The sequence below is a fragment of the Cydia splendana genome, chromosome 6 (genome assembly GCF_910591565.1).
Source record: "Cydia splendana chromosome 6, ilCydSple1.2, whole genome shotgun sequence".
In the NCBI taxonomy this organism is placed as follows: domain Eukaryota; kingdom Metazoa; phylum Arthropoda; class Insecta; order Lepidoptera; family Tortricidae; genus Cydia; species Cydia splendana.
Genome location: NC_085965.1, coordinates 13,467,732 through 13,492,535, shown reverse-complemented (window position 1 = coordinate 13,492,535; position 24,804 = coordinate 13,467,732). Strand labels below are relative to the sequence as shown.

General features: G+C 36.6%; 2 protein-coding genes across 2 annotated transcripts in view; one reads left to right on the top strand and one right to left on the bottom strand.

Moving 5' to 3' along the window:
* Positions 1-21,491, bottom strand: part of LOC134791778 (ubiquitin carboxyl-terminal hydrolase 7) — a 46,397-nt gene extending 24,906 nt beyond the window's left edge. Inside the window, exons 1-7 of the mRNA XM_063762933.1 lie at positions 21,048-21,491; positions 20,838-20,964; positions 16,650-16,780; positions 15,534-15,853; positions 14,435-14,598; positions 12,867-12,984; positions 11,866-12,007 (exon numbers count right to left, since the gene is read on the bottom strand). Coding sequence (XP_063619003.1) covers positions 11,866-12,007; positions 12,867-12,984; positions 14,435-14,598; positions 15,534-15,853; positions 16,650-16,780; positions 20,838-20,913 — 951 coding nt within the window. The 5' untranslated portion in view covers positions 20,914-20,964; positions 21,048-21,491. The remainder of the gene's footprint in view (positions 1-11,865; positions 12,008-12,866; positions 12,985-14,434; positions 14,599-15,533; positions 15,854-16,649; positions 16,781-20,837; positions 20,965-21,047) is intronic.
* Positions 21,492-22,370: 879 nt separating this feature from the next.
* Positions 22,371-24,804, top strand: part of LOC134791783 (protein asunder) — a 29,606-nt gene continuing 27,172 nt past the window's right edge. Inside the window, exons 1-5 of the mRNA XM_063762939.1 lie at positions 22,371-22,589; positions 22,678-22,752; positions 23,500-23,645; positions 24,205-24,351; positions 24,695-24,785. Of these exons, the coding sequence (XP_063619009.1) occupies positions 22,374-22,589; positions 22,678-22,752; positions 23,500-23,645; positions 24,205-24,351; positions 24,695-24,785 (675 nt within the window). The 5' untranslated portion in view covers positions 22,371-22,373. The remainder of the gene's footprint in view (positions 22,590-22,677; positions 22,753-23,499; positions 23,646-24,204; positions 24,352-24,694; positions 24,786-24,804) is intronic.

Genomic DNA, 24,804 nt, shown 5'->3' with positions numbered 1-24,804 from the left:
TCTGTTCATGTCACATGTGACGTATTTAAATGTAAATTAACTAAAATCGAATTCATTAGATACGCGTACTAAATAAACCGAATAAATACAGAAGTCGTCAGATGAAAAACGTTATTTAGGTACTACTCTATTCAATAGGGCTTTCGATAAGGCGCAAAATCAATTCAATGACAATTTCATTTAAATCATATGTGTATTCCGATGATGTTATTATTATATAACTTACTTACCTTAGCTTAGCTTCAATCTGTATATATTTAGTTGTAGTACCCAGCTAATAAGAAAATTTTGCATGCTTTTTCAAGTGAAATGTAGGGGAGAGCGGGGACAAACGTAACGGCGGGTGGAAAGGAAAGTAACTATTGCTCTGTAGGGTATCTAATAGTCAAAACACCACTCCGCTGCTATTAGGTAATAGACAGTGGCGCCCCCTTCACTTGCATTCAGTCGAAACGGGCGCCACGTGCTATTAGGTTGTGTGAGAGGACGCAACGTGATTTTTCGAATCAAAAGTACGTTTGACTTTTAGTTATTTGATGTTTACGTTGTATTAAAATACATACATTTTCTGAATATTTGCATATCCCCTAGAGTGGCATTGTCCGGCTCCCGGTCTCTACGGTAAGTGGCGGGGAGCCGGGAGACGGACAGACATAACAAGCCGTTGAATGGCGGCGCCTCAGATTTAACGGTGGGTTGAGGTTGAGTGGCGCGGCCATTTTGGAAAAATATACGTCAAGTGGCGGGGCCTCCAGGATGGTCATCGCGAATTTGGCGCGTGTTAGAAATATGACCGTTTCTCAAAAAATATGTATGAATGATATATATTAACTATGTATTATTGAATTCAGCATAAAGTGGTTTATTTGATTGTATACCAATGAATTACATTCTATTTTACGTGAATTATGCTGGACTTGATCAAATCTCATATTATTACCAATTTTTTTCTACTTTCATGTATAAAAATACGTATAATTAGGAAATAAAACAATTGACTGTAGAAAAAGCAGTTTTTATGACAAAACAATACCAAGGACCGGAAAACCCCTCTTTACGCTTAATCCTATCCATTCGGTAACCCAATCGATTCGGTTACCGTATCATTCGGTAACCCTATCATACTGTTACCTGATTGTAATGGTAAGCTTATTGAAACGGTAACCTTAACCTTTAACCGAGTTAATCTCAAAACCCCATCGCGATAGGGTTTTTGTTAGGGGTTTTTAACAGGTTTTTATTCGGTTATGGTAACCTTTATTATCGGTTGCTTATACGTTTGCAACATCCGTATTTAGTGATGTGCCGTCAGTAAAATATTAAAAAAATAGTTGTTTTATTAATTGTTAACTTTCTTAATTTTGTTTTTTTTACTTTTTTGTTTATTTATTTACTATAATTCATTTATTTCATTAATGTTATTTATTTTATTAATAATATTTATTTTATTAATGTTATTTATTTTATCAATGATATTCATTTTATTAATGTAATTTATTTTATTAATAGTATTCATTTTATTAATGTTATTTATATGATTAATATTATTTATTTATTTTTATTATTTTGTTTATTGTATTTATTGTGTTTATTTCGTTCATTTCATTCATTTCATGTATTGTTTAGTATGTGGTTTCAGTGACAGAGTTATTCATACTGCGACCTGCGACTTTCTGCATTATATTCAATTAGAATGTTATTCTGAATTAAGTTAACTTTTGTAGTACAATGTATATAATTTGTAAAATAAATTTCACTCCTCTTTTCAATGGTCGGATTGATTTGAATTTTTTTTAGCGTAAAAGTTGTGATTGTGATAGATAGGTAGGTACTTTTTTTTAGGAGCTTTCGAAACGGTGATGATAATTTGATAATGAAGCTACATAAAAAGTAAACTGCGAAATTATAATTATGATGGTTCAATGTATATTCCTTTGCCAATTAAGTATGTATTTTGTTTATTATTCTTATCAGCCTTGAGGTCTTACGTATGCTATCTCTTTCACACATACGGAAAGTGAATGAGATAGCAAATTACAGCAGGTAAGAAAAGAGTCCTACGCTTATCACTAGATTTGCAGAAAGTCGCAGATCGCAGCATGAATTATTGTATTGTATTATTTGGCGTGTTTCCACTTGAGACCGTCATTTATTACTTATTGGCAATAACAATAAGATTTAGTCGTGGCGTGGTGAATTTTTTGACAGCATTTGTGATTTGAGACACGTGCGGTAGGCGGTGTGTGAAACGATATTAATACCTATTGATTTCCGTCTAATAATGAATGCAAATTTTAAATATCAGCTGAAATTTTTAAAAACACAATGAGTCTCGGTAGTAACTCGGACACTGAAACTACATACTAATGCCTATTCCCATCTGTGCCCGGCGGAGAGAAATAGGAATACACCATATCGAGCTATTCCTTTTATCATACCTTTAAAAACACCTTTTTTAGTGTTCCGTACCCAAAGTTCCGTATCTCATGACCCGTGCTGCCGTCCTAGTCTAAAAGGCAGTTTTTCGACAAAAGCTAGTTTCGAGATAATCGCAAAAAACCAACCCAAACATCTTTCTTGAATTTCTACGAAACGGAAAAACTTTTACCATTTTTTCTTTTTGTATGTGGTAGGTATATATATGTACTTATTTTAGGTATTTATAGTATGTTTCTAAACAGCTCGGTTTTTTTTTTATAAAAAACACTTTAGATTAGTATTAAGCTTAAAAATGTGTAGGTCGTACTAGTCAAGAAGGCGGTAAACATGCGTTATGCGGCGTTCTAACTTAGTTACAAAGTAGAAACTAGGTAAAAACGCCGTATATGTCACATGCTGCCTTTTTGCTTAGTAACAATGTATAATTCGCACTTGAAATCCTAAGTTAAAATACCTTATAGCAGCTATTCGGTCTTTTTGGTTAGTATACTAGGAAAAATTTAGATTTTGTCCAGATTTTCGACTAGCGTGCTAGTGTAAAAAAACGTATACCACCAAAAACACCGAATATACGGTTTTATAGATTAGTATTTATGGAAGAAATGGGAATAAAAAACAGTCACGTAGTTTAAATGTTTTTTATATACGAACAAAAACGCCATACTACTAGGCTATTATTAAAAAAACGAGATCCAGCGATTACTTTTTGGATTATAATCTTAATTACCATACAAAATTAACACATAAATTGGGGTATTCCCACTAGTTACCATCAAGTTGTTACCAGTGGCAACTAATGGGATTTGTTTCCCAGTAGTTACCACTGGTAAAAGGTGGGATTTTTTCCCCAGTAGTTACTACAATTTTGTAAGGGTTCAATAAAGCCTCTATTTTTATAGTATTCTACTTATACTGTTTTTATTACTATTTAACTATAACAACTTGATGGTAACTAGTGGGAATAACCCTATTTATATGTTAATTTTGTATGGTAATTAAGATTATAATCCAAAAAGTAATCGCTGGACCTCGTTTTTTTAATAAAAGCTTAGTAGTATAGTGTTTTTTGTTCATATAATAAAAGACATTTAAATTGTACTGTAAAAAAATGTTGGTGGTAACTACTAGGGAAAAAATCCCACCATTTACCAGTGGTAACTACTGGAAAAAAACTTCCCAGTAATTACCACAAAACTGAGTTGGTGGTAGCTACTGGGAAGAAAGGTGGGAAATAAATTCCCAGTAGTTACCACTGGTAACAACTTGGTGGTAGATACCTAACTGGTGGGAATAACCCCATAATATGTACAAATTTTTAATGTGTACAGTCTTTCTGATTTTATTTGTATCATAGGCTAGGTTTACTCGACTCTACTAATGACATTACATGTACTTCTAATGAGCATGAGCAACGAAACTTAAAAGAGTCCGCAATAAGCTCAGCCGAATTATTACTTCCCATAAAAACGGAGATTCGTACTCATTTTAAAACAACGTGTTGGATTGTAATAAATTGCACATATAATAACATAAGGTATATCTATACCAGTACCTAATTAGTTTATATTCCAACAAAACTAATGAAATAGAGGAAAAATAAGTTTTGTATGAAAAACTTATATTCGCTGTATTTTTTTTATTATGGTATCTGAAGCTACACATTAATTACAGGCACAGATATACCTTATCCTTTAGTGAGTACAAAGTTTTAGAGCAATCTACCTAATCGTTTTAAAATGAGAGCGTAACTACGTTTGTATGGAGATCCCAGCTGGCTGCTGACTTAAATCTTAGCAACCATCTATCTTTGTAGGTGACCAGTTTTCGCATACACGTAACTCACAATAATACATCATGTTTTACCGAATTTGTGGCATCTCTAATAGTTATTTTAGTTTGTTATCAATAGGCATCGAATCATCGAGAGTTTCATCGCACGGTAAGACGTTAGCGAGTTGTGTAGTCTACATTAACAATAAAATTAAACTCGTATTAATTCCTGCACATACTCTGTCATTTATTTAATTCTAAAACGCATTTTAGCGGTTGCACCTAATTAAAAATCAGATTCAAATTTTAATAAAATTATTTTTCTATTAGATTACAAACTCATAGCTTTTACTATTTTAACATACAACTATTACCTAATACACAAACATACCAACTTATTTTAAGATACATATTATTTTTTTTATAAAACCCACTTAGGTATTTAATGGCCTAATATATATATAACTCTCAGTTGGTTTTTGGATGGACCCAGGTTCCATACAAAGATGCCCATGGTCCTTTGTCCTGGTTATCTAAATACTTAGGCGGAAAATGTTATTCTGTCCATAAGAATTCTCATTAAATTTCCCTTTAAAACATTTTTCAATAAGATTTAAACTCTTCGTAATGTCAAATACCTACTTGGCTTATAGGGAATTAAACCCGATACAATTAGCGCTAATATAAATTTGATTTTATTTAAATAAAAGCAGTCAAACCGTCGAATGAAAAAATAAAACTTAAACAACGTTTGCTGTAGAAAAGTACGTATGAACAATTTCATCATCACAAACTACGCTAGAAAGACGTATTTGCTGTCGAGCGTAAGTATTTGCGAGGCAATTTTAAAGTATATACCTTGATAAAAATGATAATACTCGAAGGTACTGATTGTAAACACTACATATTATTGATAAAATATGATGGTAATGCAATAATAAAGTATTTTTCTTACTTTGGCGTTCGGTCAATATTTCGCGCGCAAAATGCCACCTCCGCTCGCATACCGGCAGCCACAAGCCTGCGCTTGCGGCTGACGGCTTTTACTTAGCATAAGGGTGTCTTTCGGCGCGCGGGGAGCATGACGAAGGTTGAAGCATATACTGCGTTACAGACTAGTTAGACGCACTTTCAACCATTATAAAAGTTTGTTTGCGTTTAATACGACGTCCATACAAAATAAGAAGAACGTATAACATTTATACGTTTCTAAAGACTATTACGGTGACGTAAAAAAGTTAAGTGATACTAGGCTTAAATGACGTATGAGACATTTAAACAAAAAAAAATACTATACGATTTTTTAGACTAGTATCAGATCTAAATTTTTGCTAAAGATCCTAATCTTAAAGCGCGTATAGCGTCTTTTACGTATTTTTAGCCTAGTTTTTGGCTTATACGTTATTTTAGGCTAGACATGGTGGATAAGATTTTACGCAAACCAGAGCGTAAAAAAACGTATAGCTGCATATACGTTGTTTTAGCCTGGCGTTGTCAAATAGTCGCTTTTTAGACTAGGAACGCTTAGAAAATTAGTGCAAATACGGTCTTTTTACGATATTTTTCTCGAAAACTAAGCCACTTATCGGAAAACGGGCCAAAGTGGTCGATGCATCTCGATCTCTACATTACGAATATCACAAAAAGTCAATTTTGGCAAAATGTCGAAAAACTGCCTTTTAGCTTAGGAGGGCAGCGTGATAGCTAGGCAGTTGACATTTTCACAGATTATATATTGCTGTTGCCGCTATTACAACAAATACTAAAAACAGAATATTATAAATATATAAGTTGGGCTCCCATACAACAAACGTGATTTCTTTGCTGTTTTTTGCGCAATGGTACAGAACCCTTCCTGCGCGAGTCTGACTCGCACTTGGCCGGTATTTTATTTTTTACATTAAATTAGGCACAGTGAGCCATTGAAGTGTTTCGCTATCCACCATCCGGTCAGATCAGCTGAATTGTACCTGATGATTTAGTTATCACATTAAAAGCAATACGGGTATCGACCAATACAAAGACTATGCGGCAGTAAATTAAAGTAATAAAATTAGGTATAAATTAGACAAGAAACTATTATTATTTACTTCTATCTATACGGCACCCAGACTGCATTTTAATCCAGGAATATTATTAAGAATATAAAATCATGATTACATTTACTTGATTAAGAATGAGATTATTCTTATTAAATTTGTTCACATACGTTTTATATTTCCGATCAAAATTATTGGAATAATTTTGACGGAAATAAAATCAACATGATTTTATTCTTAGGAATTCTTATTCAAATAATGATTTTATTCTTGAATGCCCAACACTGCTTACTAAGTATGTATCTATTTAATTTTATCAAAATTATTTCACCTAGGTACCAATGTTACAGATACTCAATAAATATAATGAATTCTGGTATTAATGAAAGATTTGAAGTATTAAAATAAGGTTATCACTGCTATAGATAATATATATATTTTCTGCTCGCTGCATTAAGCAAAACAAGGTAAATTACGACTTTTAGTTGACACAACTCACCGCATCTGAAAACGTTTAAAAGTAGTTGCTTATTATAAAATAAGCCCATAATAACTACCTATTATGTCATTTGTCAACAATGGTTAAATATCTACCACACTACCACAATCCGCTAACGCATGTATCTTTATCACAAAGTGATTTTTTTAATCACTCTATCTAAAGATAAACTATACCTACCAGTAAAATTACTAGTTAGGTTAAAATATTTCCTTAAATCAGTCTTTACTCTGTAGGTACATACCAAGTTTGAACCCGAAAATAGAAAAATAATATCTAAGTAGCATTAAAAATATAACTAAATAATAGCAGATATTGCTAGGATAGGATGGTGTTTACTTGCAGCAAGCCCTTTTCTAAAAATTCTAAACTAGAATTGCTCCGAAATGAACAAAAACAATAAGAACACACAGGTATAAAGATAAACAAAGGAATGGCCGCGCTGCGGCTGTCGCTCCAAAGTAATACTGTAATCGCTCAATAATGTTTTCAATTTTAGCTTAAGGACTCAAAGTACAATATTGTTTGAATTGACAATAAGCGAAGTTACCGACAAAAAAACATGTTTGTGCTGGAGACTTAATAGACCGCCCATGCCAACCACGGTTATTCAATAATAAGTTCAATTTAAGTGTGCGTAAAGATTACAATCGTTTGAACTGGTTCAAAACCTTATTATGAGGTAACTGAATCGACTGGGTTTTTATTTCGGTTACCGGTAACCGAGGTTAACTCGATCTGATACGGTTACCGAATCAAAGTGTTACCTTATCAGACGGTTACCGTTATGGTAGGGTTTTTTATAACCTCTTTTAAAATAACCCTATGAAAAACCCCGGTTAAGGTAACCGGTTCCGGTCCCTGAACAATACATTTAATATGATTCACACAGTTCTAACAAACTTTATTTTACGCGGGAATTCGACCGTTAAGGAATACCATCCTTGTTTATTGACGAATGCATCTTGCAAGAGTGAGCAAGCAAGGCATAGTTTTAACGGTTTTATTTTAGGCGCGAAATACGATGTCGCACAGAGGCCGGGAGACGGTCTCTGCCACTCACGGGCTTGTTATGACGGAACCGTCTCCCGGTTCGCCGCCAATTAGGGAAGTGTCCGGCTCCCGCCCTCTGCCACGCAGGGGCATATTTTAAAAAATGGCCGCGCCATTTCTCCTACCCTTCAACCGGAGGCCCTGCCACCCGAAGGGATATTGATTATTAATTAGATTGATTGCAATTTATTTTCTCGAGCACGTTCAGTTTCAAAGATATCTTTCATGTTTTCAGAAAAATGCGGTCGGGTACAAAAGTAACAAAGCCGTATAGGTACAAAAGTAACATTTACATCCCATACAATATATACCTATTGAATCTAATATGGTGTCACATGCTTAATGCGTCAATGATGATTTAAACGATGTATGCCATATTTGTGAGTGAAAAAACTCTGACCCTGAATTATCTGAGTAGAAAACATGTTTATAACAGAATAATTGATCTCATCACTTGAAATAAAAACAATTTCTAACGAGGACTTAATATTGATTTATTTTCTTAAAATGCTAATGTTTATGTAGTTAAAATGCAAATATTAAAGTGTGTGATCAATAATAATTTACATATTTAATTAGTACTTTTTGATTTGATATACCTATCATATTATATTAATTACAGCCCACTGTATCTTGTTACTTTTGACCCACACGTGTTACTTTCTGCACGCCAACGGGGTCATGAGTAACAAAAGACGATTTTTTAGTCACTCTGGTACTTACATACAAAATACACAATTATAAGGTTCATCAAGATGTTAGTGTACAGAACATGCAATGAAGTTATATATGACTACATTAATTTCATCAAAATAATAACGGTTAGCCAGAAACTAAGGTCAAAGTACAAAGTGTTGCGTTTCTCCCCGCTCTCCCCTACGCATCCAAAATTACTGTCCACCTATGTTCATCACTACATTTTTGCAAACATATCGTTATCTTCATCAATAAATAAAGTCCTGGCAGGGTGGAAATTTAATTTTGGCGGATTGTTTTTCTCTGCATCTGACTGTACAGCTACGCCAAATTTTTGGTAAACTTACGGTTATATGTTCAGAATCTGAATCTGTGTAGTTATTTAGTACGAAAATACTGAACGAAGATATATGAACATTCCTCTGGTCCTTGAACTACGTCCAAAAGAGAGGTATGGGCACTGTGAATTACATCTCGCTTTGTGTGGTAGGACACAGCACAGCGGATGTCATTCCAGATCTAGAGCAGAGCTCAACCTTACAGAAATCTGCAGCCAAATAACACTAGATCCTACTCATAATAATAATAAAAAATAAAATAAAATATGCACAGAATATAATTGAACTAGAAACTTTGTTTTATTTTATAGTAAATTTGGATAACAACCGATACATAGACAATCACAGTAAACCAGTCCGCAACGGTATTGGCCTGTAAGCCTCGTAGGCAAGTATATCTCGGCCTCACGAGCCGCAAAAACTCACTAGGACTGAGGCTTGACCATAGTCGTTTATTTATTCTTGATTTCATGAAGGTTTGCAGAACAGCACGTAACCGCATTATATATCTGGGCGGACCTCACAGCAACAAAATAGGTGTACCGCTTCAAGATTTTCAAGTAGCACACGAAATATTTACATATCGTTCCGTATTAATAGGTAATATTTGAAGATCAAAAGTTCTCTAACATAAATACAAGATCACAAAATTGTCATCACAATCAGTTCATTGACGTTGACGTACAGAAGTCACATGGGTACGTTTTTAAAATTACGCAATATTAGGTAATACCAGCATAATGAAAATTAACTCCAATCAATAAGTATGGGTCTTCAAACTTTTTTCTTTTTAAGCGGGGTTTCAAGGAGCAAATTACTTAAATGATTTTAGAACCGTATTGTTTTAAGATAGTTTACTGCGTTTTTCAATAATTATCCCCCGTAAACAACAACAAATCAAATTTAAGATGAGACTCGAGCTCTATGTGATGATAATTAATTTACCCTATTTTTGTAAATACAATTTGTCTACTGGTATACTTTTTCGTATACGTATATGATTTAATGTCAAAATAATTGCAAAACACAACTGTCAGTTTAGTGCGCCCCGCGATAGGACCGCCTTCGTTCACGCCCAGCGGGCATCTGATCAAAGAAGTTGCGTGCACGGGACCGCTGATATCATGTTTTTGAACTTATTTATTTAATGTTAAAATAAAAAAAAAAGTAATCGCGGAATTCGCTCAAGCATAAAATTGCGCGTTATTAGAAGCAGTTTTCATATTTTTATCTTTTGTGCACAAATTGTTACGAATGTTTAAAGTCCGTTTTAGACCTATGTTCGTGATCGTTTTCTATCGAGCAAAAGTCAAAAACTTAGGATTCGAATCGCGGAAGTCACTAGGAAAAGCCCTCAAGATTGCTAATTGAATGTATGGCAGCCGTATTGTGAACCAAAAAAGAGCTACGGCTTTTTAAAAACTTCGTTTTCTGAACCCACTGCACCTTAAAGTAATGAGAATTTTCGTTTTCGGAAATATAGAAAAAGACAATAGCTATGGGTTTTCGAAATTTTACAATGACAAACAAGAGCATATTTAAAATTACAAGAAAACATAATATACAATAACGTCTCCCACATCCGATTTCTCATAACTGTGTTCAAACCCTCTGCGTCATGCTTTGGACAACGTTTTATTCACATTCCATAACTGTTTTATTGCCGTTAATTTTAATTATTTCGGCATATTAGCTTCTTATTTATATCATGCCATCATTCTAAAACATCAGACTAAAAATTTTCATGAAATCTGCGACTGATTGATATTTAGAGAAAATTGTTCATGTATCATATTTTGGTAAAATGTATGCAATGACGTTTTTAACTGGTTTTAGGCTCTCGCGGAAAACGACTAAACGTTTCCAACCCTAGAATATCCCCAAGACTTAAATCAATCGAAGAATTTTGGCAAATATTATATACTCTGATATGTATATTGCGATAGTAGGCAAAAATATTATAGAATAAAATCAATTTTACCGTGTAATTACAAAACGATCAGTCAGAGAGTACTTGGTAGTTTGTCCAAAGTGAAAAGCAAACGGTCAGAAGCATGTTACGTAAACTAACACAAGGGAGGCCAATTACTTCATTCTTGAATTTGGATCTAATGTTGGATATTGCATAGTTCTTCAATATAACATCCAGAAATCCATGGCCATTGTCTTTTTGTTTTTATGTCCGAAAACAAAAATTCTCATTACCTTAAGCCAACCCGTTACTAGATATATGTAGTTACGTACGTAGTTCATAGGATATATATAAGGACCATTTACTCATGTCACTGCAATAATAAAGCATCATTTAAACTGAACACTCGTTTCTACTCAATTCCGAATCCTCACCTTACATGGCGATCCTGCCAGGATAATATTAGTGGTACTTACGGTAAATCGAAGTTCATCGGTGCCAGCAGAAGCCTTATTGTCACCTCCGGCCGCAGTTTATGCGATGATAACCTAGCCTAGAGTTAGCTGGGTCCGAATAGATTTGTGTGTGTACTTCTGTTTTGTTTACCCTAAGGAACTCCTGGACGTCATGCTGCATGAAGGAGTCCAGGGTCTCCCAGCCGAAGCTCTTTGTCAGCTTCTTGGTCCCGACGGGCTTGTCCGAGAACTGGAGCTCGTAGAATACTCGCTGCAGCGCTAAGGCGAGGGATCTGGTCAACAGATATTTGTGTTTGATTTACCCTAAGGAACTCCTGGACGTCATGCTGCATGGAGTCCAGGGTCTCCCAACCGAAGCTCTTCGTCAGCTTCTTGGTCCCGACGGGCTTGTCCGAGAACTGGAGCTCGTAGAATACTCGCTGCAGCGCTAAGGCGAGGGATCTGGTCAACAGATATTTGTGTTTGATTTACCCTAAGGAACTCCTGGACGTCATGCTGCATGAAGGAGTCCAGGGTCTCCCAGCCGAAGCTCTTCGTCAGCTTCTTAGTCCCGACGGGCTTGTCCGAGAACTGGAGCTCGTAGAATACTCGCAGCAGCGCTAAGGCGACGGATCTGGTCAACAGATATTTGTGTTTGATTTACCCTAAGGAACTCCTGGACGTCATGCTGCATGAAGGAGTCCAGGGTCTCCCAGCCGAAGCTCTTCGTCAGCTTCTTGGTCCCGACGGGCTTGTCCGAGAACTGGAGCTCGTAGAATACTCGCTGCAGCGCTAAGGCGACGGATCTGGTCAACAGATATTTCCATGCAATATACATTTGAAGTGCTGGTGGCCTAGCGGTAAGAGCGTGTGACTTACAATCCGGAGGTCGTGGGTTCAAATCCCGGCTTGTACCAATGTACGTTTCGGAACTTATGTACGAAATATAATTTGATATTTACTAGTCGCTTTTCGGTGAAGGAAAACATCGTGAGGAAACCGAATCCTAATAAGGCCTAGTTTACCCTCTGGATTGGAAGATCAGATGGCAGTCGCTTTCGTAAAAACTAGTGCCTACGTCAATTCCTGGGATTAGTTGCTAAGCGAACCCCAGGCTCCCATGAGCCGTGGCAAAATGCAGGGACAACCCGAGGAAGATGATGCATTTCTGAGTCGGCCCTTTTGGCAGGCCTCAGCAATGCCCTTGGCCCTTCGCCCTAGCAACTCGTCAGAGCCTCGTACTTGCCAGTAGGGACCTCGTCAGAAAAAGCGATTTTTTCCTTTCTTCGGCAATATTACTATTGAAGAGAGAAATAGAGGGTGAATTAAACGAATGATGAATGCAGGAATTCACACACACACAGATAACATTTGTGATTCCATATTTAAAATGAAACTGACGGTTACATCTCTCTCCACTTACTCAATACTTATCCCTTCAGGTACAGCATGCGTCATTTCTAAGTTGTAGGAACGATAATTTTCTTTCACTCTATTATTTCAAGTTCAATTGACTAAATTATCATCTTGTCCAATCTGTATTATGCTGTAAATAAGTGTTTTCACAGGATGTCCGAATTGAGAATTTTTATATTCACATGGGGCATCCCATAACCTAACCCCTAAAATTACATTGCCAATGTATTGCTCAATGGTAATAATTACCTTGTACTATCGTCCGACTCCGTGGGCATTTTGTAGACTGCCTTTCTCAGTTGGTTGGTGAAGTATAGGGTCTGCAGCAGGGAATTCATGTAGCAAGTCGCACCCTGGTTCTTGAGGCCTGTGGAGAAGTGTTACTTTTACAAATATATTAAAAGACAGAACTAGCATTTTTTATATGTACTTCAGGCTCTAACACTTTAGTTTAATGTGATGTTTTCGCCAGGAAAAATTCAATAGGTATACAATTAACAGGCTAGTTTTCATAATAACGCCATAATAATAAGTATAGGTTAACAGGAAGAGATCTCTCTTAGGCAGAGTCCGCAACAGCCGCCACAGCCTCCTGAGCGTAGTAGCGGGGAGGTGGGACAGTGGCCTAATCAGGCACTGCTCCTCGCTTCACTTAGGTTTAGGTACTAATATAGTTGTTTAAGTATTTTCTTATTACTAACAAACTTATGGACACTTATTCGTGTGAAATAAAGTACTTTTTTTTTAGGGATAACTTCGGCTTTGTACTACACATTTATGTTTTATCTGATGTACCATTATTCCTTTTTTTTTCGTACAATAAAGTGTTTACTTACTTAATAATTCATTTACTTTAAAAGACACTGCACGGACTGCACCTGCATAATCTTTCTGGTTTAACTCATTGGTTGACTGGTAGAGAATTCCTTAAGGCATTGAGTCCGCCAGTTGTACCTTCATATCGTATTGTGCAATAAATATTAAATAAATATGACTGGTAATTTTTTTTTGTGAAATCGACTTGCTGATCAAAAGTACTAAACCTAATCGAAATGATAGAGCATAAAAACTCATCATCGACTAGGTGAATCATCGTGCCATTTAGGTATATATAGGTACCTACACTGTGGTGACGAAACTTCAACGAGCGTGTAAACACACTTCTACGCATTTAGACAGTACTAACTGTTATATCCATATAGATTTCTAAATGTGTATATGAGATTGATATTCGTCAGGTAAAACTATCCTTCGCTTTATTACAGTTGCGTACGTATATTAGGTCTGCCTAGTGAGGGAATATTTATTATGTAGCATCATTCTTAAAAGGTTATTTGAGGGTTATAGACAGTCTTACTACAAAACATTGATTTGGTAATTCTATATGTACTCGCGCAACACGTACGAAGATCGGTTGACGACGCATGACGTCACGCACTGACGTCACGGCTCCCCGTTCCGAGTACCTACATTAGACTGCGACTACATATATATTGCAGATTTCACAAAAACCTAAACGTTACTTGTATCTAGTTATTAAGTTAATAAAAAGAAGATAGTACTATCCTGGAGTTTCATCATTCTTCATCATCATCATCATCATAATTTAAGAGCATGGCTCTTGTCGGTGGAGTATGCGCCAGTTTTCATCAGAAGAGCTTAATTGAGGAGTACATCGTACATTATGCATATTTCGAGAAAACGAATAAATGAGGTTTTGAAAGTGGCAACATATCCCTCCCCTGAGATTTCACATTAAGCCCTGTTCCAGGATCAGTAGAGCCCCTTATGGAGGCCGTGACAAGTATGAAACTTACCAACATAGCCGGTATGTTTCTTGGAGTCCCACGACACGCCGTGGGGCGCCTCCGCCGTCACGTGCACCTCGAGGGTGATGGCGTCGTCCTTGATGTAGCCCTTCTCCGGGTCCAGGACGTCGTTCCACGCCATGAAGTGGGAGAAGCCCCAATCATTCTCCTTACTGTTGAAAAAGAATATCGATGTATTTTTAACCCTTTTTAGGGTTCCGTACCCAAAGGGTAAAACGGGACCCTATTACTAAGACTCCGCTGTCGTTCCGTCCGTCCGTCCGTCTGTCACCAGGCTGTATCTCACGAACCGTGATAGCTAGACAGTTGAAATTTTCACAGATGATGTATTTCTGTTGCCGCTATAACAACGAATACTAAAAAGTACGGAACCCTCGGTGGGCGAGTCCGACTCGCACTTGTTATTTTTGACCCACAAAGACATCAACTTACGCGCGTGACTACCCAATATCAAACTTCGTGCATTCCGACGAGGTTCAGGATAACGCGCCGTACACGATACGCTTGGCGTTCAAAGGGTTAGACTCGTGCCGTTATGTTGTTGACCGTTACTTTTCTCACGCGGTTAAAATGGTAGTTAATACCATGGAACATGAGCAATCCAAATTGGTGAGTACTTATAGAATACCGATAGAGTGCCAACGATAGATTAATCCGTTTGACGCATGATTTATAAACCTACGTTTTTAAGGTTTCTTCTTGGAATTGTGGTTTTGCGCGTGAGGGAGACAAGTAAATGTAAAATATTTTAAATCATATTAAATCCTTTAATTGTATCACTCCATAGTCCGCTGTACGCTGTCTGCCTGTATGTGTGTTCGCGATAAACTCAAAAACTGCTGAACGGATTTCACGCGGTTTTTACCTATCGATAGAGTGATTCTTGAGGAAGGTTTAGCTGTGTAATTTGTTAAGGTTTTGTATAACCCGTGCGAAACCGGGCCGGGTCGCTAGTGTAATATATAAACTCGTTATAGCCTTCCTTCTTCTATAAAATCACTGCGCAATTTCTTCAACCACCTGAGATAAATGATAGATCTATAATAGCACCGTGTAAAGAAAATTTTACACTTAAATCAACACTTACCTGTAGAACAAATGCTGTATCTTCCTAAAAAACGGTTCACAGTCCGGCTTATGCGAGATGAGTCTCAACTCCGCCATGGCGTAACATGACCAGCTGGAAGACTCGCTCTCCCCGTTGCACTGCAGGAAGAAGCCGAGTGACTTCTGCTGCTGGCGGTCGGGCGAGGGTGCCTGCCGGGGCATCACCATAATCTTCCAGGGCAGGTTGCGCACGTAGCAGGGTGGGGACAGTACCGAGTCCTTGAGGCTACGGAAATTCTGCACTGTGTAGCGGAAGGTCGCTTCGGACCGCGCTTCGTCGTCTTCCATTTCGGTGTCTTGCTGTATGGGGAAAATAATGTGTTTATTCATATGTCTGGGTACCACAAAAAACGAAAACTAGTATTTTTTTTTAATTATATACCAGATCCTGTACTTATTTTGTTCACTCCACCTGCATCGTAAGGGCTTTTACGTATAGCCTGGCCAACCGATTTTTGGCGGAAAAAAGGAGATAAGTCTAAAAACTGTAGGTTGATTAGTGATAAATAATCACCATTATTTTTTTTAATTGATAGACAGTATCTTGCCTTAAGGCCCATTTACATTATGCAAGGTTCTTGTACAAAAATTGGCAATAATTGTATGCAATTATTAATTTTATTTAATAATATAATGATAGCATTTAATAATAGTATTCAAGAATTGCACCCAAGAGTTAGCTGTAAGCCACATGAGCAATAATCAAAAAAAACATTATTACGCATGAAAAAACTAAGCAGCATTTAAAAATATTTGCTAAGTTTTTTAATCTGTGATTTAATGATTTTTATCGATTTCCGCATTTCAATCATGTTGTTAAACAAAATTATCAAAAGAAGAGGAGGAGATAACGAAATACTTAATCAGTTGAAATCCGGACACACCAATTTTCACACGTATGAATCGCCTTCAATTAAATTAAAGGACGTCAGAGAATGCTTAAAAATTGTTAGAAATATGGGGCATTATCGTCGATGGCACTTACGCCGCACAGCGTCGCGGCAATGTGTTTATGTCGGAGCATCGTTAATAACGGCATAGCGCCATCGACAATAAGGTCCCTTTTCACAGATAACATCACATATACATCACTTACAACCATAGCTGTAGATGTTGTCTCCTGGTTCTTCATAACCTCACTCATGACTACCTGATCAGTGGACCATTTCATAAGAAGAGTCTCCGTCTCGTCGCAATCCTTATCTGTGGCGGTATCTACGGTCTCCACTGTAACATAGAAAACTATCATTACTCACCTGACGAATTTTGTTTATCAGATTGCATGGATAACAAGTGATAAAGTAAACAATAATATGGATTTCATTCAAGGGCTGCTGACACAATTTATCTGTGCAAAATGAAGCACGCTTGACGACAGGCTTCTAAAGGTTAGTTCCCGATTCGCCGTATTTTTATTTCGCCGGATTTTCTGTTTCGCCGGATTTACTTTAGGACGTGACAGGCCGTCACAATCCGAGTATTTGAAAATCCGACGAAACAAGAATCCGGCGAAACGGGAACTAACCCTTCTAAACACTATGGGAATCAGTATTGCTCCAGAGCCATCTTTGTTAGATCTATTCCCAAACATTAACGTATATATCTATGGCCTGGCCTTACGGGCACTAAAAATGGTACTAGTTTAGCGGTGTGCCTCACGAATTCCAGCCAATCGTGCAGTCTAACGCAACTAGTTGCGACCAATAGCGCGCGTGATGCGAACTCATTAACCAACCGCGCGCGTGATGCGAATTCATCACCAATCGCGTTGTACCGGTGTCACACCGCTGTACTGGCCCCTGTTATGCCTCATTATTATTGTCCATAAAGCCAGTCCCTAGATATCTATGTCAATGTTCCCAAAATATTTATGTGAGTACACTAACACTTTTAGCAGTTCTGATAACCTTACAAGTGTGATATGTAAGTAAAAATAACATTATTTTGCTAGCACAGGGGTCTCCAAACTTTTTGACCCCGAGGGATGACCACACGACCAGGCCTCCGCTTCGTTTTTGCAGGCAGGATTGTATTATATGCTGGGTTTTCTCATTACTTGGGCCTGTGAGCCATAGTGTGGAGAGCTGTGTTAGCAGAAACTACTTTTTTAAACATTTTACAAGATGTGATTTGATTCTTTATGTTATTCATGAGCCTTTGTATTTTGTATGGGGTTGTGGAGTGGGGTTATTCACCTTTAGTATCCAGTTTTGGTAAAGACATTTAGGATAAAATTGCACTCTTTTTAATTATTCAATTCCCTACAGGTAATCTTACTTAATAAATATTAACACATCTTCACATAATAAATATTGCATTCATTATGTCCAAAAGAATTGCTTATACTCTTTAATATATCTAATGACACAATATGCCACAAGTTGTCATATTGGACAATAGAGAATTTGGTACTAGCCAGCTGTAAACTAATTAGGAGTAAAAGAGTTCTTGCAACATTTTAATGTTATTTTTCAGTAAAGTCTGACAAGAAATTGTAGAAAATAAATGAGAGCGCCACTTACTACGTAGCTGTCATATTTTTGACGTAAAATGCTTAAACATGGCAACAATTTAGTATGGAAATTTTTTAGTTTCATTTTATTTAATTTCTACTATTTTATGTCGCACTATACCTAAGAAAAATATTACCTAATTACTTAATAATTACTGTAAAATATTAACATTATGTTTCTCTTTTTTTAGTGTTCCGTACAAAACTTTGTTTTAAAAGTAGATTAAAATGTAGTCTATAAAACCTGGAATTGTCTTTACGGAAAAATTGATTGATACCTCCTTCTTCATATTTCCAACATGCGGATGGAATCCCCACTATTGTACTATCCCTAATATTATAATGCGAAAGTAACTCTGTTTGTGTGTCTGCTACCTCTTCATACTTAAATTGTTGAACCAATTTAGATGAAATTTGATATTGGGATAGTTTGAGGCCTGGACAAGGACATAACATATGTTTTCATCAATCATCATCATCATTCCATGCAGATTATGTCGCAGACAGATGCTAGTACAGTCAAGTCTAAAAATTTGGGTGCACAAATCAACTAAAATAGAGTAAGTTGTCTACACCCATATTTTTACACTAGTTATTGATGTACAGTACAGTTAACAGTGTGGGCGATGGTACAATATAAAGACACAGTCCTATAGTCAAAAACAAAATACAGTGGAAACTGGATAAGTGGAATCGCAAGGGACCGGCTGTTTAGTTCCGCTTATCCAGGTTTTCCATTTATCCAGTTTTCCACTAAACGAGGTTCAAATAAAACATTTTCTCACTTACAGAGGCTCTCGCTAACAGAGGTTGTGGATGCTAGTAATGTCGCTTATAGAGGTCACGTATGGTATGATCAAGACTTAAATAATCATCTTTTATTAAATATGTATGTATTAACAAAAATAGGTATGTAATCCTGACTTTAAAAAAAGCAATACTGTAAATAATCCACAGTACCTACTCGTATACAATTTTCAAAATTACAAAAACAAAATCACTCCTAATATTTATTTATGCAAGAGAAACCAGTATGGTTAAATAAATCAATGTACCGATTGTACTTTAATGCAAAAAAAACTGAACTTGGTGTCATCTCATACAAAATACGTAGTTAAAACACGAACCATAATGTTAACGAAACAAACTACCCTCCTTGTGACGGTTTATTAAAAATAAAAATTTTATAACGCCGAGCTATTCCACTCATAGAGGTTTCGGAGACGGCTGCTTCCAGTTACAGAGGTAAAAATAAGAAATTTTCGAAAAAATGGATTCCGCTTATAGAGGTCCCAAAATTCCACTTATAGAGGTAATTCGTTGCCAAGGGACTGGAACCGAGAACTTGGGTCCACTTAAAGAGGTTTTCCACTAACCCAGGTTCCACTTATCCAGTTTCCACTGTATACAAAACTCCATGTTGTAATTAAAGTACAGATGCATTTTTTTATATGTTGCCATTGTTTTCCAAAATTGTTAAAGACTTTTATAGGAGCTTAATTTCACAAATAGACACTTAAATCTTTATTTCTTAAATATAACAAATAAAATATAGTTCTTTGGAGTTTGATACAAACACATTTTCTATGTTGGCTATTTGGTGCACATCAGTTAATTTTATTATTATTTGTCTTTTTAATCAAAGTGACCCTACATACATGGGATCATGTATACCTTATACATAATATGTACAGAATTATACATTTTAAATTCACATGTCAGCAGCTCATTTGAAATAGGAAACCTTGACTTGATCTCCAAATAGATGTGGAGGTGGGGAAACTATTTTAAATGACTGCAAAGTTTAGTATTTGAGTAGATGAAATTAGGTATAAACTGAGCTTTAGATAATATTATTAAGTACTTAATTAATATTATTGACTAAGAATGTGCAAGTATTGTTTATTAAAATGTACTTTAAATTTTTTCTCGAGACAACCTATAAAGGTACATTTGAGAGATAATTTAGTTATACTAAATTCATGTTTCTAAATTCACCTAACATGAACAAGACAAGTTACCTATAAAAAATAACCCATCTTACAGGCAAGCCAGGTTTCATGATAATTAACACTTTCGGTGCCAGGCGCCACGTTTCCAGTATAAAATGAACACACATATGTGTTCTTGGCAGTGAATGTGTTAAATGTGCAACTAAACCATAAAACATGCAGACAATCTCCTTTTTTAGATGACTAAATATATGTATACAATAAATACTATATTTATAATGTATACAACCACATCAATAACATGCATCTGATATAATAATTAATTTGATGTTAAGTAAAGATCATATATGATCAAAGTTTAATTAAGTATTAAACACAAAGCGTTCTAAAATTAGAAAGTATTGCACTCAGAGGACGACTTGCAATTTTAGAACAAAGGAAGATGTATATGATTATGCATGAACCTAATGCAAGTAAACAATCAAATATTGATGTTAACATCACCAAGAACATGACATGGACATCACATAAACAAATGGTCTCTTTCATACCTACCAATACTATGTTTAATTACATTTGAGGTTAAGTATAGTGTAAATATTTAAAATTTATGAATCAGAATGATAAACAGCCCATGCTCAACCTTTATATCTGGCAAATAGAACAAAACAGCTACTTTGAAATGACAATGACGTTAATCCGACCATTAACCACTGAATAATATAAGTGCATTTGAATGATAAATTAGGCCTAATCCATACGTCATTAGCGTGCCAGATTAGTTTTCCAGGGTTACGACAGATTTAGTGGTGGTACTGACCGTCTTGTGTCTCCATCTCCTCCACTTGGTTTACATTAGTGTCGTGCTGCCTGTCCGCAGCAGACGTGTGGTTCATGTTAGCCGGGCGCGCCACGGGGGACTCTCGCCCACGACTCTTCGATATTTCCTGGACAGATTCAAGATTGAAGCAACTCAACGCGCGATGCTCATTACACAACCCACGACCACCGAATTTTGCACTACACCTACCTACCAGGGGATCGCTCCCTTTGGATTTCCTGAGGAGTCGTTGACAGAATCGCAACGGGCCACTTCGTTTGCTCTCAATCCTTTCGTCTTGCACTGCTGTTTTCTGATATTAGAGCGCTCTGCGCCGAAGTAACGTTTATAAGCGGCGCGGCCGTCTGCAAAGATCAACACAAGGGCCCGACGTCGCTGGTACGCTAATAGCACATTCCTAATATTTTAAGCATCGCCAGAATGAATCGATTACTGCATTATACGGCCGAGTAAAAATGTTCACTAAAGTATCCAGTATTATAATTATTTACGCGAAAATAAACAAAATGGTGGTTAATTTAATTTCTGGCTTCGGATGTGTGGCCCGGTTTGATCGACGAATGCACCATTTTCTCGTTCTCTCACATTCACCGTAGGGATGGCCTCTGTTCGATGTCTTTCGGTAAATAAAACGACTCTGCACGAGAGGCAATTTGTATTTCGTTGTATAGTTGTCTTGCTCGTTCGTTGTAAAAAAAAAGTGACAACTTGAGAAATGATGTTTGCTTTGGACTAAATCGTGTATACCTTGTTTAAATTATAATCAACGTTAAAAAATATATCTTAAATAGCTTAAAAAAATTGAATGTTGCCATAATATTATATTTTCCTCCAAATTAAGGATTTTTATGACTAATCAATGAGTTAGCTCTTGTTGTTTATTTGAACTAACAGCTAAAATAACGAGATTTTACAGCATCATTTAATTGCAAAACGACAACTATACATGTTTTTTGACTATACGCGAACGATTTCACACAACCGATGATGAAAAATTTTTTTTAGTAATTTGCTTAGAGAAATTATGCGGGGAAATATATTGTTGTATAGCAACACTGCAAATCATTCATTCAATTCAATCATGAATCTAGGATATACCTGGATCTGGCATGAGTGGTGGGGGTAACTGACAGAACGGGATAGTCTTATGTATCTTTCAGTAGGAGTAGCAGAGAAAGCGGTATTATTGCTTGTCCTTGTCACAGTCTCACTATTTGTTTGTTCCCCACCTTTTTATTAGTATGGAGAATGGTGGGCAACAAATGAATTCAACCAATCACAGTGTCGCATTTGCGTATGTTTTGTCCCTCACGGAGGCACGCGTATACCACTTCTATGCGATCCTACCTTCTATGAATTCAATACATTCGTTCATTACATAGTCTGTGGCAAAGTTTTAAAACTGTCAAAGTCAAAGTGACTAAATGTTGAGCTGTTGAGCAAACGAATATTTTTATAAATTTCATAAATTAAGCGATGTTTTTAAACAAACGGTGAAGCGTATAGGTTCTAAAAATGTTTCCTACAAATCATAAAACTATTTTCGTACTCGATCATACACCATACTTTGGTATATCATCGGATAATCCAATAGACTTCGATGTCTCTAAAAGCCGGGGCCCTGGCTATGTCCCTTTACCGCCAGTTTGCAAGTCGCTATGGACTTGCAGTGTGGAAGCTGCAGTTGAATACTGCCGAATAGTATGGGATCTATTTCCTGAAGGCAAACTGGTAATGTATTCTTTTCTTAAGTCAGAGCCTCAAGAGGTTATTAACACCTAGTAATTACTCGAATTTGCTTCTATATTCCGTATTTCAGGTCCGATTTGTTGTCAGTGATTCTGCAGCACACATCCTTAATACTTGGGTTGCAGCACAACAGAACTTAACCCATGTAAGTAGTTGATTATTGTATAATGAATACAAAACAATGAATTATTACGTATTAGTGTACTAAAAGCGACGACGAAAACGAAATCTGTGTGCCACACACAAGACATGTCCATGGGGCATATTGCATAAGATACACTGTTTTGTTGTAACGGGGCAGCAGTTAGTTGAGTTTAGCGGTCTGTTAATTTGAGGGATAATCCAGCTATCTGGTAACTACACATTTCCTTTGTTCTGCCTAAAGAATTGTGTGATGATTGATGAAACATGACCGAATAAATTAGAGAGCAACTAATTATTTTGATTATTCTACTTTTTCTTATTTTATACCAGAGAATAAATGGAACAATACCCAGGAACAGCTCCTAATGGACTAATAGTCTATCTGAGAGTTATGTAATGGTGTCTGCAGTAATGCAGTATTATTTTTCTTATGTATTCGGTTAATAATTTAAATAGTAGTGTGGTGTGACTACCTAAAAAAACACAAATCATAACATTTAATGAAATAATTTGATTTGTTTCCTAATTAAAATTACATAACATTTCAAAAATTGCTATGTGAATATTCTAGTCTAGTCAGTTTATCTACTTTATCTGTACCTATTTATAAATTTGTAAATAATTTATTTCTCAAAATACAAAAACAAAAACATTTCAACACATTGATAAATTTCTGTATTTTATATAAAAGTTTAAAAATAAACTTCACTTCTAAGTAGTAAACTGTCAGTGAACTAACTATCCTCAGATCCTTAACGGCTTGTGCCTTGTTGGCGCGGTGCGGCGTGGTGCTGGAGGTGACGTCGTGGGGCTCTGTGCCGCCATTGAAGCCCTAAGTCAGCCATCACCCACACAATCTGCCAGGCCTAACTCAGAAGCACTTTTTCAAAACAGGTAAGCTCGGAAAAGGAATATACTGGGTGACTTTCTGTACACAAAATATTATGTTATGTATTTTGTTTGGGACTACATATGTCGATATGTTAAGCAGTACCTAGGCGATAAATACACTAACATTACATACTTCTTCTGGAAAGAGTAATAATGACAGGCAAAGTTGAAGGCACGAGGCCTCAGGGCCCTCTTCCCAGGGACGTATTTACCCTAGGGCCATCCGGGCCATGGCCCGGGGCGCCAACCCCCAGGGGCGGCATATGCCGCCCTTGGCGGATTGCATTTTGTTTTTCTTCCTTGACTTCTGGGGCGGCAAAACGTATTGGCCCGGGGCGCCAAATTTCAAAATACGCCCCTGCCTCTTCCTACTAGATGGTGTGCTCAAATTACGGCACCTAAAACTGCACAAGGCCATGCGCTTGGCAGGAAACAGAACCCATTGGAAGAAACTTGGTCTTCAACAGAAGGACATGATGTCACGATCCTCAGTATTGAGGGACCGACCGATACTTCTTAGTAGTGATGACAGTAATTAAAATTTGACATTTCGCTGTTTCAGGGGTCGAATAATCTGCATAACAAGTGCACGAGATGATGACTCTATAAGGAGTCTGGCAGAGATAGCGTTGAATGCTCTTATCCAGCAGAACAAGAAAGCTTCCAGTGAACCTAGTACATCTGAGTCGACGAGCACTGCTCAGCCACAGTAAGTTTTATTATTAAGATGTTAGAATTATAGAGGAAATTGATTTTAATATGAAGGTTCGATTTGAGTGATGCTTAAATAATTATTATTTTACCTTATTTTGTCGCATGTATCGGTAGGAATCGCAATTCGTGGATTCGTCTTTGTCGGACAAAGTGAACTCGAAAATCATTCACGAATTGCAGTTTCCGGAGTTTCCCGGCCTCTGCAATACTGCCCTCTTAAGCTAAAAAGCCGTATTTGCATTCAGTTTTCATACAAATAGACTGCAAATACGGCTTTTTAGCTTAGGAGGGCAGAATAATGTACTATTGAATGTAACATCTACTTTAAAATATTTCAGGGCCTACCCTATCCAATATTGCCATTTAGTAATAATAAACGTTACTCCAGAGAAAGCGGAAATCAGAGTGAATAATCAACCATTAACAGAGGTAAGACCACAAATAAACA